General features: G+C 39.8%; 1 protein-coding gene across 1 annotated transcript in view; it reads right to left on the bottom strand.

The window, feature by feature from the left end:
* Nucleotides 1-2,878: 2,878 nt before the first annotated feature.
* The window catches only part of PTPN13 (protein tyrosine phosphatase non-receptor type 13), a 109,132-nt gene continuing 97,844 nt past the window's right edge, over nt 2,879-14,166 (bottom strand). Inside the window, exons 38-48 of the mRNA XM_041412152.1 lie at nt 13,769-13,925; nt 13,282-13,458; nt 11,891-11,970; nt 10,637-10,692; nt 9,152-9,255; nt 7,906-8,054; nt 7,258-7,348; nt 6,249-6,586; nt 5,510-5,725; nt 4,700-4,762; nt 2,879-3,703 (exon numbers count right to left, since the gene is read on the bottom strand). Of these exons, the coding sequence (XP_041268086.1) occupies nt 3,623-3,703; nt 4,700-4,762; nt 5,510-5,725; nt 6,249-6,586; nt 7,258-7,348; nt 7,906-8,054; nt 9,152-9,255; nt 10,637-10,692; nt 11,891-11,970; nt 13,282-13,458; nt 13,769-13,925 (1,512 nt within the window). The 3' untranslated portion in view covers nt 2,879-3,622. The remainder of the gene's footprint in view (nt 3,704-4,699; nt 4,763-5,509; nt 5,726-6,248; nt 6,587-7,257; nt 7,349-7,905; nt 8,055-9,151; nt 9,256-10,636; nt 10,693-11,890; nt 11,971-13,281; nt 13,459-13,768; nt 13,926-14,166) is intronic.

The raw sequence follows: 14,166 nt of genomic DNA, 5'->3' as shown, positions 1-14,166 counted from the left end.
CTCCAGTTTGCAGCAAACACTACTCAGAACCATGTGCCATGGGAGCTTGTTTTCTCATCATGTATGTGTAAGTCTGCTCTTCATTGTCTTCTCAGCATATCCAATAAAGCATTTATTTGTATCAGCCACTTTTTGTCAGCATTTTCTTTCCCAGTGTTGAGTTGGCCTTTTCTTCTCTGCTGCATCGTTCATTTAATTTGCCACTTTGCCCAGCCAGGAGAATGTCATTCTTTGAATGAATATTTGGTGAATGAACGCTCTCAATATTCAGAGCCCTTGCTACATGGCCCTCTCAAAGCTGCTTAAATGCTGAGTAACATTTCCCTGAGTTTACCCCTGAGATAACTGCACTGAGAAGGCAGCACAGGACACATTCTCCACTTCAGCTGCACCAATATCCACAAGCCACTTGATGTTTGCCCCAGGTCATTGCCCCAGTGACTTGTCTATCAGTGGATGTCACAAATTCAAACTTCCCTCCAGATGATGGTTCTTTTTTCCCCCCACACAGGTACATTTAGAAGGACTTCAGTTGTAGGGAAAGCAGCTGCTCAGAAGCATTCAAGTAACAACAGTAATGAACCCTCAAAACAGTTTCCAAGGAGCAACTGGAATCCCTCCTTTGTTGCCCTGCTCTTGCAGGTAAAGATCAGCAAGGAAAACTAAGAGATGATAAATTACTAATGGCACAGGGCTGCTTATGTGGCAAAGCATTTGTGCTTCTGTCAGCTAATTCTGGCTGGAAAAACAAAAGGATCCTTTCTCTCTTGGGTTAACACACAGGGTCAATTCTTTAATTAGAACTATAATGGATTATATGTCGGTTTTTTCCCTAGTCTGGTACACTTCCTGCTAAAAATCAGATACCTATATAAAGGAAAATCCCTTTCAGCTGGAGCATGTCCTGGATGCTTACTCAGCAAGGCATCCCAATTCTAAATTAAAAAAAAAGCCTCTCAACATTTTTTGCCCCTGCAAATCATATAGTCAGCATAGTGAGAAAGCACACAGCAATTTTCCTTTCAAGGAACTAGGCTGGTTAATACTTTTACTTCTCATTTCTTCAAAGGGGGCATAAGGATTTTAAATAATCTAATCCTTTGAAGATGAGCATATTTCCAACCAGATTTTCCACAGAAACCAAGTTTAAGCCATCCCACTGCATAGGCACAATCATTTTTTATAAGGAGTTTTGAGCTGTGGGGTCTGTTTCAACCAAAGTGAACATATAAGTTGTCACAGAGGAGAAGTTCCACCTGCTTACCAGAAAATAGATAACCTTCCAGCATCCTCAGCAAGTGTCAGACTAGAGAGCATTCAATCTTTATTCAATACTCTATTCCTCAGCATTGAGACAAAAACCCAAAGAAATTCAGAGCCTTTCTCAAAAGAGGCCAATACCACCTTTCACCATACATGCATGATTTTTCAGCAACACCTGAATGCTTTGTGTGTGCATGTGTTTTTTTTTTTTTTTTTTTTTTTTTTTTTTTTTTTTTGTGTGTGTGTTTGTCCTTTTTCTGAGGAAGGGGAGGTTAGGTCAAGTTAGTTATCCTCTGTATTTTTGTGTGTCCACCATTAAAAGGAAATTGAGTATAACACACCATACCACAGATCACCATCATATCTGTGAGGACAAGCAGCAAAATCTGGAGTTGTTTACTGATCTGTGTTTCCCATAAGCTGTAATCTGATGCAAGCTCTACCAGCAGCATGCTATACAAAATCTGTTCCTGTTTCTACATTGTTCGGCATGTACCTGAAAACATTTGAAAAAAGAATTTAACTGCCTGAACCGTGCTGTCTGGTTACCATAACACTTTGTTTTGTTTCTGAAACCCAGACAAGCCCAAACCCTCTGAACTCACTATTTATGTTAAAGCAGCTGCAGTGTATTAACTAGGTGTGTTTACTTTGCCTGTATGCAACTGTTGTCTTGAAAAGTCTTCTATCTTCAATTTACAGCTCCTTCACACAGGTATACTGCCAACATGGCTAATCAATTTACCTCTGCTTCTATCTACACAGAACTGATTTTCCTTCCTCAAACTGTGGTGCTCTGTAAAATGCACAATTTTGCAGTTATGCTGGAGGGAATAAAATACACAGTATTACTGAAAAGTGAAAAAGGCTCTTTCCTTTTTTTAAGACATGCTCTTGCAAGGCAGCCACCTCAGTTTTGGGACACTGGAACACTGCGGGCTACTATTTTGAAGAGTCAAAACCTTGAATAATAACCACCCTCTGAACTTACTTCCACCACTTCAATGCAGAATGCTGTTAAATAGGCACTCTTACACCTTCCTGACAGCACAAAAGTTCTGTCAAGGATTGCTGGGACAGGAATATTGCCCAAGCCCTCAAATGACCACTCTAGGCTGATGGCATTTATTCACCATCCAAGGCTCCCACAGAGCTTAAAATGAAAATTTTCTATCACAACAGTTTGGACTGTTTACAGTATCACTAAACCACTGAGCTACTTAGAATCCAATATCATGCCTCCAACCTCAAGCCTGGGTGCCCTAAGCAGAATAAGTTACACTGTTGTCAGAACACTGCTGTAGCAGTGCAAGCACACCCCTAAAAAAGTGATACGGTCTCAGTGCCCAGGTGTGCTAAAAACAGGGAGGGAGGGAAAAGAAACTCTTCACCATAGTGTGGATACTCTCCAGAAAGGAGCCCACAGTTCTGCCAGATTTTTCAAACACTTACTGAAGAACAGAAGGACACTGAAAACTTAAAATGTGCACAGCCTTTATGTCTGAGGGGCAGCAACCACAAGGAATGATGCCATGGAAGGCCAAGAAAAATCAGTCACGAGGACAAAAAAACCACCCAGACCCAGTGATCAGTGTACATTAGGTATCTTTTTATTTACAGAGTAGCGATGCCTAATCAATTATAAGGTTAGACACCAAATAATTCAGCTTTTTTTTTTGTGTGTGTGTGTGTAAAAGTATATAAATATATACATAAAATTCTATGAAGTAAACATTATTAACTTACAGTTAACATTCACTACTATCCTTATGCTAACAGGCATCTCTTAAAGCTTAAATGCTGATTTCAAGATACCCTCTATAAAATAGCTCTAATTGGACTAGAAGGGCAAAAATTCGGTGCCATGAACAAGCTTTTAAAAGAGACTAGTAAAAGGTCTTTGTAATAAAGTTTACAAGATAAAAATACTGCTTCATCCCTCCCACTTCCCCACCCTGAAAGAAACAAATACCCCAAAACAGTTGCAGAACTGCAGGAAGTAGTATAGGATTACTTTTTTCCTTCTTCTTTACTTTTCTTTTTAAATTAAAATATTTTTATTTCTGTATTTTATGACATATTAAGGAAACTGCAAAAAAATGCAGATTTATTAAATATTGTTATACAAAAATCTCACATGTGCATCCATGGGGCTGAAGATAATAGTGGTATTGTATGAGCTATCCATTTCCCTTAAAACTATATACTTTATTTGGAATGATGGAGAGACTTCATAGAAAAGGCATTGGACAGCAACTTAAAAAAGGGATTAGAAAACTATTGGCAAGACAAATAAAATGTTCCAAAGTCTCTCAACCTCCTTGCTTCCTTTTTTTAAATGCACTTTTGCTTCAGTATTTTATTTGTCTCTCTGTTTTTCTTCATCCTGGAGTTGGTTCAGGACATAAAGGACAACTTGATAGCAGAAAATGTACTGATCCTGTAAGGAAAAGGAAATTACAGAACATGTGAAAAATGCCTGCACACCTAAGTGCTCTCACTTGCACTTCACAGTTGTACAGCACTTTCAATACTAATTATATTATTAAATAAAACCACCATCACCAAATCCCCAAGAAAACAAAAGACCCCAAACAACAACAACAACAAAATCCCCAACAAACAAAAAGGCCACAGTGGAAAAATATGCAACCTCAACTTAAAGCAAATACAGACACTCTTCTGTCACTAAAGATAGTATTTCATATGGGACATTTACCTTTCTTTCACACCAAAACCACCTAAAGGAGTCTAGGCACTTTATGTATGTAGAAATGAAGACATCAAGTAAATTTCAAGGACTTACATCAATGCCAACTAATACAGAACTCAGAGGACAGTGGAATTTCTTACCTTAATCTGAGTGATAGAGGTGTGGGGGCTGATAGATGTTTTGGGCTGTGAGGTGGGGATGGGGCTGATAGTTTACTTATTTGATTTCAGGGTTTTTTAAACTATGATTTCACAATTCCTTCCCATTCAAAGAAAAAGTGCAGATTTTAACTAGACCTTGTGATGACCATCTCTAATGTTAATTAGCATTAGATTCAGATTATTTCTAAAAGATTGAACTTCTGGATGAATATATTACCAAAAGAGATCTCAAGACATTTCATTGATTCACAGCAGCTACAGTTAAGGCCTTCTCTTCAGTTTATAATGCAACTTTAAACCAAGAAAGCTTAGCTGACCTCCTCTATAAACACACGCTTTTGAAGATGAAAACTCACATTTTTTTTTAAACACAGATCAAAACAATACAGCATGTTAAAAACAGCTTGTGTTTACAAATGTTAAACACATCCTGCTACTCATCTGATTTAATTATTGTGACACAAGTGTCACATTACAGCGCACAAAGACAGTTGCTGTGTGCATCACGAAGCTTTCTGGCGCTTCAGATGGTTCAGTGAATGCCTGGGGAATCCAGACTCACCTCTGTCTGAACCATTCCGTGTCTCTGCAGACGCATGGTGCGCACCAGGTCCGAGATGTCGAACTGCCAAAACAAACAGCAAGTTAAACATGCAAACAAGACAGACATGCAGAACAAAGGAACATCTCCAGCATCAAACCAGGGAACAGAATTAGTTACATTAGTAATGAAACAAATAATTCACTACAGCCTATGTTTGTCTGGTAGGTAACCAGCGTGTGCTGTCTCCGGGCAATCTGGCTGTGATCCTACATCAGATACTCCCCCTTTGTCTTGTGTTCTTTCTGGACACTGGCTCTCTTGCTTACTGTAAGCTAAGCATGCAGAAAAGAGAGTTTCAGACATTCAGAAGGAGCTTGGAAACTCCACAGAGCTAAGCATAACATAGCTCATCTTCCTTAGAAATCCACCACAGTTTTGCTACCCCAGGCCGCTGAAGGACATAAACATAAGGAAGCTAGCACCCTCCTGTGGATCACCCTGGAAAGCCATCCCTGGTTGGACTGGAGAAGTCAATTCACGCACTCCTTCCGCCAACTGCCCAAGCCATCATGGCAACACCATTTTTCCCATGTCATGTGCCAGAAGTCCACTACCTTGCAACATACTTCAAGTGGTACCTGGCTGCTGAGGTTCCCTGAGTAACCCAAGAGCCACTGGATATTAGATCTCTCCCCATCTGGGATCACCAGCAAAGAAACATAGTACTGCCAACAGCACGGCACACTCTTTAAAAGATTGCATGGATGCAGTGGAACACACTTCCTGCAGGTCAGGAGCACCCCTGGGCCCATCCCCTGGGATACTCACATCGAGGTCTCTGCTGATCAGCCCCAGGACCACATCTATGCAGATGAGGGTGCCCGACCTCCCGATGCCTGCACTGCAGTGGGTGATGATGGGTCCTGCCCTGTGGACGTGCCTCATGTAGGAGATGAAGGTGAGCAGATCATCCGGCTGCGAGGGGGTGTCGTGGTCAGGCCAGGCAATGAAGTTCAGGTGGGAAATGTGCCGCACTTCACCTGTCTGAGGTTCAAAAACAACACCACCATTTGGCATGTGGCAAAAATAAAAAGAAAGAACTGGAGTTCCCAAAGAAAAGTCTCAGAATACAGGGATTTCCCCAGTGAAGGTGCTTTGTAATTCAAAACAAGAGCTAAATTGGAATAACTAGTAAGTAATTTAAAAGTGTAAGGTTCACTGTGCAGACTGAGCTGATCACACAGAGGAGTAACCAGCCAGGCTGAATTATTAGTGAATTCATATCCCTACATATGTTTCTGTGGCCAATGGGAGACAAAATTTAGAGTCTCATTAGTGTAATGAAATCACAGCCTGGCCCAAATGCTTTCTCCTACGAAGGTCACAAAGCAGCACAAGCTGCCACGAGGAACAGCTGCCCAGTAATGATCACTGGGCAAAGAAGAGAAGCCCTGGGTTGCCTCTTGATGTAGACAATGCAAGTGAAAGCAGGAAAGGCAGAAGTATAAGGATAAATATGGCAACACTCAGAAAAAAACTCTAAGCATGCAGAATTAGATTCACTGACCTGAATCTCTTCGAGCTCCAGCACCCTGATGATGAAGCCCTTCAGCTGCTGAAGTCTCACGAGAGCAAGGCGTAGTCTGTCATTGATCATGGTGGTTTTATTGAGCACGTCTGGCCAGTAGCGCTGACACTTTATCTTTTCTCCTTCCACCTCCTGAGTCATCATGGCAATCACAGTACAGTTTTGTTCCCAAACCATTTGCCAGAAATCTGCTACAGTAGTAGGAAGAGGTCCTTGGCACGCAATGTAAACGAACTCCTCGTTCCCCACGGGCATGCGAATGAAGCTGGCATTGATGTATCCCCCTTCGACCCCGAGAGGGACTCTGGTGGTGTCATCTGTCACCCCCACACAACAGAAAGGCCTCATGTTAGGTGTGCACATCATCAGACCTTCACACAATACAGGCGCTGAGCCTCACGCACTCACACAGCACTTCTCTCCACTGATGCTTCCACAGCTTGCTTTAGAAGAGATAAATCACTTAAATAATTTAGGACACTAATCAGTACTTTCAATAAAGAAAAAGATGTCTGCAGGAGAAATATAAACCAGCAGATAGGAGGGACATGTGATTTGAACTGCAGCAACTCTGAAAAACAAGAGGTTGAGTTTTTCTCACATAGAACTAACCTCTGTCAGTTCTTACTTCTCAACACCTAACAAGCAGAATTTTGTGGCAGGAAATTTACTGACAATAGCACACATGTCTGTTTTCCCAATTCTGCATAGGTAAAACTGAAAAAAACCTTGTCTGGTTTTTATATGTATACATCATTTAAGACTTGGGATCTGCTAAAACAACTGAAAAATCTGTGAACATCCATCCCCACCTCCCACAGCATAGTAGTATATTGTTCACTGATCTTAAACTGCTTCATAAATGCTTGCTTCATTTTCATCCATACTAGGATTAGGAATCAAACCATCCCACCTGTGATCCAATCCATCTGACCATACAGGTGGAGACAGAATGTCAACTGTGAATTTCAAATGAGTTAGGACTTACAAGGAAGTATGTTTTTATATCTGTTCTTTCTCCTGTTCTCCTTTGTTTGTCCAATCAAACACTGATCCAGAGGTTTTAACTCCTGAAGGTTCTGAAAAGAAACAATTATGTGTGCATTAGGAAACACTGATTGGAAATAATAGCAAGAGTGGTTATGTTATCAAGTCATTAACAAACAGAATAATTAAAACTCAAATCCTAATGTGGATGTGCAAAATAATGCAGTCACAGGAAGGAATCTTTTACACAGCCAAGAAAATGAAATTAATAAAAAACCCAAAATCAAACCCTACACACTATCAGCAAAAAAGAGATCACGTAACATGGCTGACTTAAGACTTTGAAAAAACTGATTTCACATTCAGCAGCTGGACTTTACAGCCTTTGTCTATGCCTGCTTACATTATATTCACTTGGTAATTACCCAGAAGCAAGAATGATGCAAAAAGCACTTATAAACTGAATTCAAACTGATCTCATCTCTCAGCAGCTTGTGGGAGAAGGGAGAGAAGTCTTTGGTGTCAAGTCTTTTCATCTCTTTTGAGCTTCCAATTAAAGAGCTGTGGTACTCAAAGCAGTGATGATCCAGCCGTTCTATTTTTGTTTCATACTGGGAAAAAGGACTTTAAAGGACAAATAGTTACTCACTTCAATCTCTTTAGAAGGGACTCCCTGTTCCAGCAATCCACGCAACATCCTGATCACTGACTTCAATTTGGCTCCCGAATATTTGCCTCCAGGGAGCACATTCACAGTAGGGAGTGCAGAGATCTCTTCATTTGTCACTAGGGGGAAATCTAGCAGAAGATATAAATATAAATAAATATCTAAAACCAGGGAAACATAAACAGTAGCTCACAGTTGGATTTGCATGTTGCTGTTCACTACTGCACTGTCTGTTTTCTCCTGAATGCCACACAGCTCTCCTCTTAGCTTGACAGGCAAAAGCAAATTAACTAGCAAAACCAGTAAGACACAAAATCAGCCCTGATGAATCCAGTAAAGGGAGTATTTTCCTGTACTTCCAATAAATACATTGAAACAATTTCAAGTACATTTTAAATCTAAGTTCTTCACACAGTAACTTATAAAATGGATGGAGGCACATAGGGATAATTCAGAACTGTCCACATTACAGCCTGTGACATGTTTTTAGCACTAATACTCAACATGTAAATAGCACATCTTACAATTATCACTTGGAAGGACATTTTTTTTCCAATACAGCTTGCCTCCCATCAGGTCTTCAGTGCTTCTCTGAAGCACAACAAAATTCATAAAGCAAGAATCTCTCTGGTATTGTAATTAGAAATGTCTTAAACCTACTGACTTAGTCTGAAGTATCCTTTTTTCTTTAAATGAATGCAAAGGACTGCTGTATATGAACTTCAGGAACTAACATTTCTAATGCTAGCTCAAAAAAAATGAAGACTAACTTCTGCCAAACACATCAAACTGCACAGAGTTCCACTCTGCCACATCAAGCAGCACTGGAAGAACGAAGATAAAAGACAAAAGTAGTGCCTAATCTGAGCATGGGGTAGCTGGTATGTGAAACACATGAGATATCAATCTAATCACAGTCAAACATGTATGTTTTGTTACAGCTTTTGTGAGATGAGAGGAAGGATCTCAGCTGATCCCAGCTTTCTACAACTACAGACACGACGTTGCCAAAACTTGTTCCTATTAACTCACACACACTTACTACACAAAAATGTAGAGATCCTCCCCAGTGCATTGCTGAGCTGTTAGAATCCCCCTTATGCCCCCTTATTCTAACCCCCTTATGGGTTAGAATCCCCACAAAACATATCCAAGATGTCTCAAAATTCACTTCTGTTTATGTAAGGTGACCCTGAAGTTTCCCACTGATGATGTAAGATGTCCTTGCCTTTATTCACACGCTCCTGGCTGACTGATTCAATCGGCAGCTCATCGCTTCCCCATGTGATCTCCTCCTCATCTGCCTGGCTCAAGGAAGGCTGTGGAGGGGATCTATAAGAGGACAAGGTATGGAAGTAAGAAATAACACCTAGAACACAGACATTTGCAACCTAGTCAAAAAAAAACCAACCAAAACCAAACCCCACCAGAAAGTAATTTATAGCTACAATTATTTCTGGACTGGAATACTACACCAGTGATCTCAAAAATTTAACTTTTTTGTGCCCCCCCCCCCCTTTTTTTTTTTTTTTTTTTACATCTCCACAGGGGATCTGAAAAAGGTAACAGTGGAAAAGAGCCTGGAATATACAAATCTAGTAATAACTAGCACTGCAATTACTTTTCAAAGACTAAGAAATTAAATAGCATCCAATAATAGATTTGTACCACTCACACAATTCACTACACTTAAGTGTCTATTTTCAATTGCAAGTTTTCTAGCTGTGTTGAAGATACTGATGAATGTATGAAGTATTAGAGGACACATTCTCAAGCTATGTCAGGGAAGGTATTGGTTGGATATTTGGAAAAAAATTTTCACCAAAAGAAAGATAAAGTACTGGAATGCTCTTCCCAGGGAGGTGGTAGAATCACCATCTCTGGATGTGTTTAAAAAAAGGCTGAGCATGGCACTTGGTGCTATACTCTAGTTGAGGTGTTAGGGCAGGGGTTGGACTCGATGATCTTAGAGGTCTCTTCCAACCTCATTATTCTGTCATTCTGTGAAGTATTTTAGATAATAATGTCACCAAGTCTCAAGCCCAAACTTCCCACAAGCTTAGCAACCATATAAAACCATATACGTTTTCATTGAAATTTCACTTGGCCTAAAGTTATTTCACTAAGAAAAACAAACTTGGGAATATTTAAAGTTCAAAGTGGCTCAAAGGGACAACTAGCTAGTAACTTGGTCAGTCATATGCTTCATGCTCCATGGAAAAAACAGAAAGCCCCAGGCATCTAAATGGGAGCTGATGGAGCAGAGGAACGCTACATTTGAGTTGCAGTGGTCTAAAACAAGAAGATGTAACACTAATAAAGGTTGAACTGAACTGAAGACAGCATTGATTGAATGTTTTCTTCACATCCAAGTACCCAGTTGTTAACACAATGCAAATAATGTTATTATTCGGAGACATCTGAACACAGTCCAGTTACTTGCTACAACCACATATGAAAGGAACAAATAAAAGTGGGGTGTAGTAAACCACATAAAACTGACTAGTATTCAGGAAAATTATGACTTTTAAAGTAAGGAATAGACCAAAAGAACAATTCAACAAGACATTGCACAGATACTTTATTTGGTTTGTTTTGGGAGTGGTTTCTTGTTTTTTGTTGTTGTTGTTTTTCCTCTCATTCAACATATTACACTTCAGACTTCCAGACTTCATGGGTTTGCTTTCAAGCAACACTAGAAAAGAAATTTTACCTTTCTGGCACAGCTTTTACTTCACAATAGTCTTCACAACCATTTACATGTGTTGCCTAGAAGAAGAAGTATATCAAAACACATTAAAAGACATAGTTGCAATATTCACATACTGCAAATTTTAAACAATTAACAATTACAGGGACTATTTCTGAAGGGTACTAAGTTCAATGCAGCACATAATGGAAGATTTTCCTCTTTTAGACATCTCATTAACCCAAAATAACAGAGGACAAGAACACTGAGCACTTGGAAAGATACTCTACTGTAACAAGGCCAAAAAGCTATATTAAAATCACGCCTGACTCACAGCAGCAGTAGAGTCACCTAAGTTTTCCCCAGCTGGCTTTTTTTGTTTCTAATACTTAGAAGCCCTTTATGAGATCAGCTTGATAGTGAAAACTTCTGCCTTCTGAAGCCACAGTTCCTATACTGTGGGTATGGAACACACCTCCAAATAACACACACTCCTATTCACACCTTTCCCAGCAGACAATGAAGACTTTGCAGCACAGAGGAAGGCATTTCCATCTTTCTTTCAAGAAAAACTCTACAAAATCATTTATACTTTTTAGGCCAGCTTGCTTTTCCACTGCCATACTGGGACAATTTTACTCGTGACTCTCCCTAGAGCACATTGACACAGAGCCAGATTCCTGATTTGATTTTCAGCTCTACTAACTGGACAGAAAGCTGCAAGAGCCAGGATGTGCTGGAGAGACAGAGTTCTGCTGATTTGAAACAAGAGACAAAACCCAGGCTTCCAGTGACTGATGTAAACCAGGACACACAATAACACTGAGTAAACCACATACACAAGATATTCAAGCTAATGAACTTATCCTAGCAAAAAGCAGCAGAAGAAGAAATTTTAGATCCACATTTTGGACAGTAAGGTCTACACAACATTCATTTTTACTGTGACTGCTTCCCTTCTGTGAGCAGGAATCACTGAAATCTTTCAGATTAAAAAGCTGAAGTAGCATTAACAAAGTAGTTTTATTACCACTCTTTTTGGAAAAAAAAAGCTCATGGACTTCACACGATAGTGTAAAATAACTTTAAGCTTTGTTCTCTTACATAAGTAATTTATGATAACCATATGCTATTTAAAAATAAATGCTTACACACCATTTAAAGCTACTACCTACAGTGATGTTCTCATTTAAAGGACATGTAATATTATTTCCACCAATTCTATGCCAATAAGGAAAAAAAATTGAAAGAGCACTTGCCAGCTTCTTGCTATCCTACCTCTGAAAAATCTTCAGGTAAAGATGACCCATCACAGTCTGTGTCCTCAGACTTATCTTCTGTCACCCTTCCATTCATCTCTATTGAACAGGAAAATCAGGAGATACAGCATAAACACACCAGAAAATGCCCAGGAGCCACCCTCTCACAGATGTGAATCCTGTTCCACCTGCCTGGCACTAGACAGGGAATACAGGTGCCAGAATAACCAAGAAACACTTCTTGAGGCCCTTTGCTACCAGAGTGTTGGAAAAGTGTTCTTACTGTATAGGATAATCAGAATTTAGGTTTCTTTATTTTATAACTGGAGCAGTTGCCATGTTATGTGAGGTTGCTTGCAGAGAATATCTGTGTCAGAGCATAACTGATGGACAGGCTGCAGCTCCTGACTTACCACATTCCCCCTGCCAGTGGTTTTTCTGCAATTCAGTTAGATTTAGACCAGCAATAAGTCCAAACCAGGATTCTGCTCACTCTTTGCATTAACAAAATGTAATTAGGACATGCCAGATAAAATCTGACTTGTATCTGTCTGCTGTGGAAGCACCCTGCTGCCATATCCTATGGATTCAATTCATCTTCAGCCACAAAGGACAGCCTACAAGAAACTGGAAGTACTGGAGCTCCAATGATATTCCTCAGCTGAGATCCTGGCACAGCCAGAACCTCAGTGATCCCTGACTTCTAATGCAATGACCTGTGACAATAACCCAATGACCTTGTAGTCATGACCTGAAATAATTACGATTTTGAAAGGTGTGTCTTGAGCTTTAGAAGGAATCTCTACAGAAGCAGCAAGCATCTTACTTGAATTTTTGCAGCATGCATACAGAGTGTGACACCACAAAGGAACTACAAATCGTACTCCTCACTACATTTGAGTTAATAACAAGTAAAACTGAGGGGATGGAATGAAGCAAGAGAAAGGTGTACAGTCAGAAGGAGGTACTGAAAAAGAGCCAATCTTTCTAAGAGAGACAAAGCAGGTTGATAAATTCTTTGGTTTTGAGAGATCTCAACACATTTCCAAGTTGTGCAATCTGAAGTCAATGAAATGCTTAAATGCTTCAGCACACCAACATGACTGCAGCTGCAGGGCCAGGTACCCAAACAATAGGAATTTCACTCAAGAGACAACTCTAGAATAGGAACAATTTTTCCAGATTACTTAATGCAAAATTCAGATATTTCAAACCAGAACCTCACTTATTGCATTGCATCTCAAATTCATGGTAATCGGCAACTATTTGTCTGTGTTCAACTTGGGAAACTTCCAGTTTAGATATCAAATCGATGTCAATCAACTCCCAGCTGACAAATCAACTGCTTGCTTGCCACCTTGTTTCAGTGTTTCGCTGTCAGTGATGTTCTTTTTTAATGGCTCACATTACCTGGCAGGTGATTTTCTGATGCAGCCTTCTTCAGATGTAGAAGACTCTGAGCCTCTGAAGTTGCATTATTCTGATTTAAGAGGTTCTGAGCTTCCTCATCTACAACATCCAACAGATACTGGACAACTTCATTGTGGTCATCCTCATCATAATACTCATCATCTGGAACCTCTGCCCCTGAAGACAAATAGTGAAAAATGACAAGTTTTCCCAGTACAGAATGGTTTGCAAGAACTAATTTAAAGAGGCAGACACAAGGCACTATTTCTAGCTGTTACCTTAGCCTTCCTTTATTTCTCTCTAACACAAAATCCAATTTCTATAAATCTACTTTCAACATCAACTAACTCCCAAAAAAAAAAGCACAAGACTTGGAAATGATCTTCTAAAAGAGACTGCCAGCCTAACATTTGCTTATTTCAGCAAATTTGACCATGCAGCTACAATAAAGACAGAATGATGCAGTCCCCATCTCACCTCCCCTTACCTGATTTGTCAATGTGTTTAGGAAAATCTGACATCTGATTGGTAAATCCAAGTGAAGGTGCATCTTCTGCCCCTGAGAGGTTCATTAGTGCTTTTGTGTGATGGATATTGTTTTCTGTATTTCCCTGAGATGGTCCCAGGATGCCATTGCCGTTGACCTGAGGAAACAAAGAACAGTACAAAATAACTCCTAAAGAGATTGGTAGTTTGTTGAAGTAGCAAACAACGACTAAAAAATTTTCCCCTCTCCTCAGCAACAAATAAAAACCTCTATTCATATCATCTGAGATATCTGGGTGATGGGTGGGAAGTTTTACATGGCAAGAGCAAATAAAAAGAAATTAAAGCAACTGAGAAAAAAACCCGCATGCTGATGAAGCAGCAGCTTCTACAAGAGAA

Source organism: Onychostruthus taczanowskii, unplaced genomic scaffold (assembly GCF_017590055.1).
Source record: "Onychostruthus taczanowskii isolate IOZ18803 unplaced genomic scaffold, ASM1759005v1 scaffold38, whole genome shotgun sequence".
NCBI classification, from domain to species: domain Eukaryota; kingdom Metazoa; phylum Chordata; class Aves; order Passeriformes; family Passeridae; genus Onychostruthus; species Onychostruthus taczanowskii.
The sequence above is the reverse complement of the archived record's forward strand: the minus strand, read 5'-3'. Positions and strand labels throughout refer to the sequence as shown.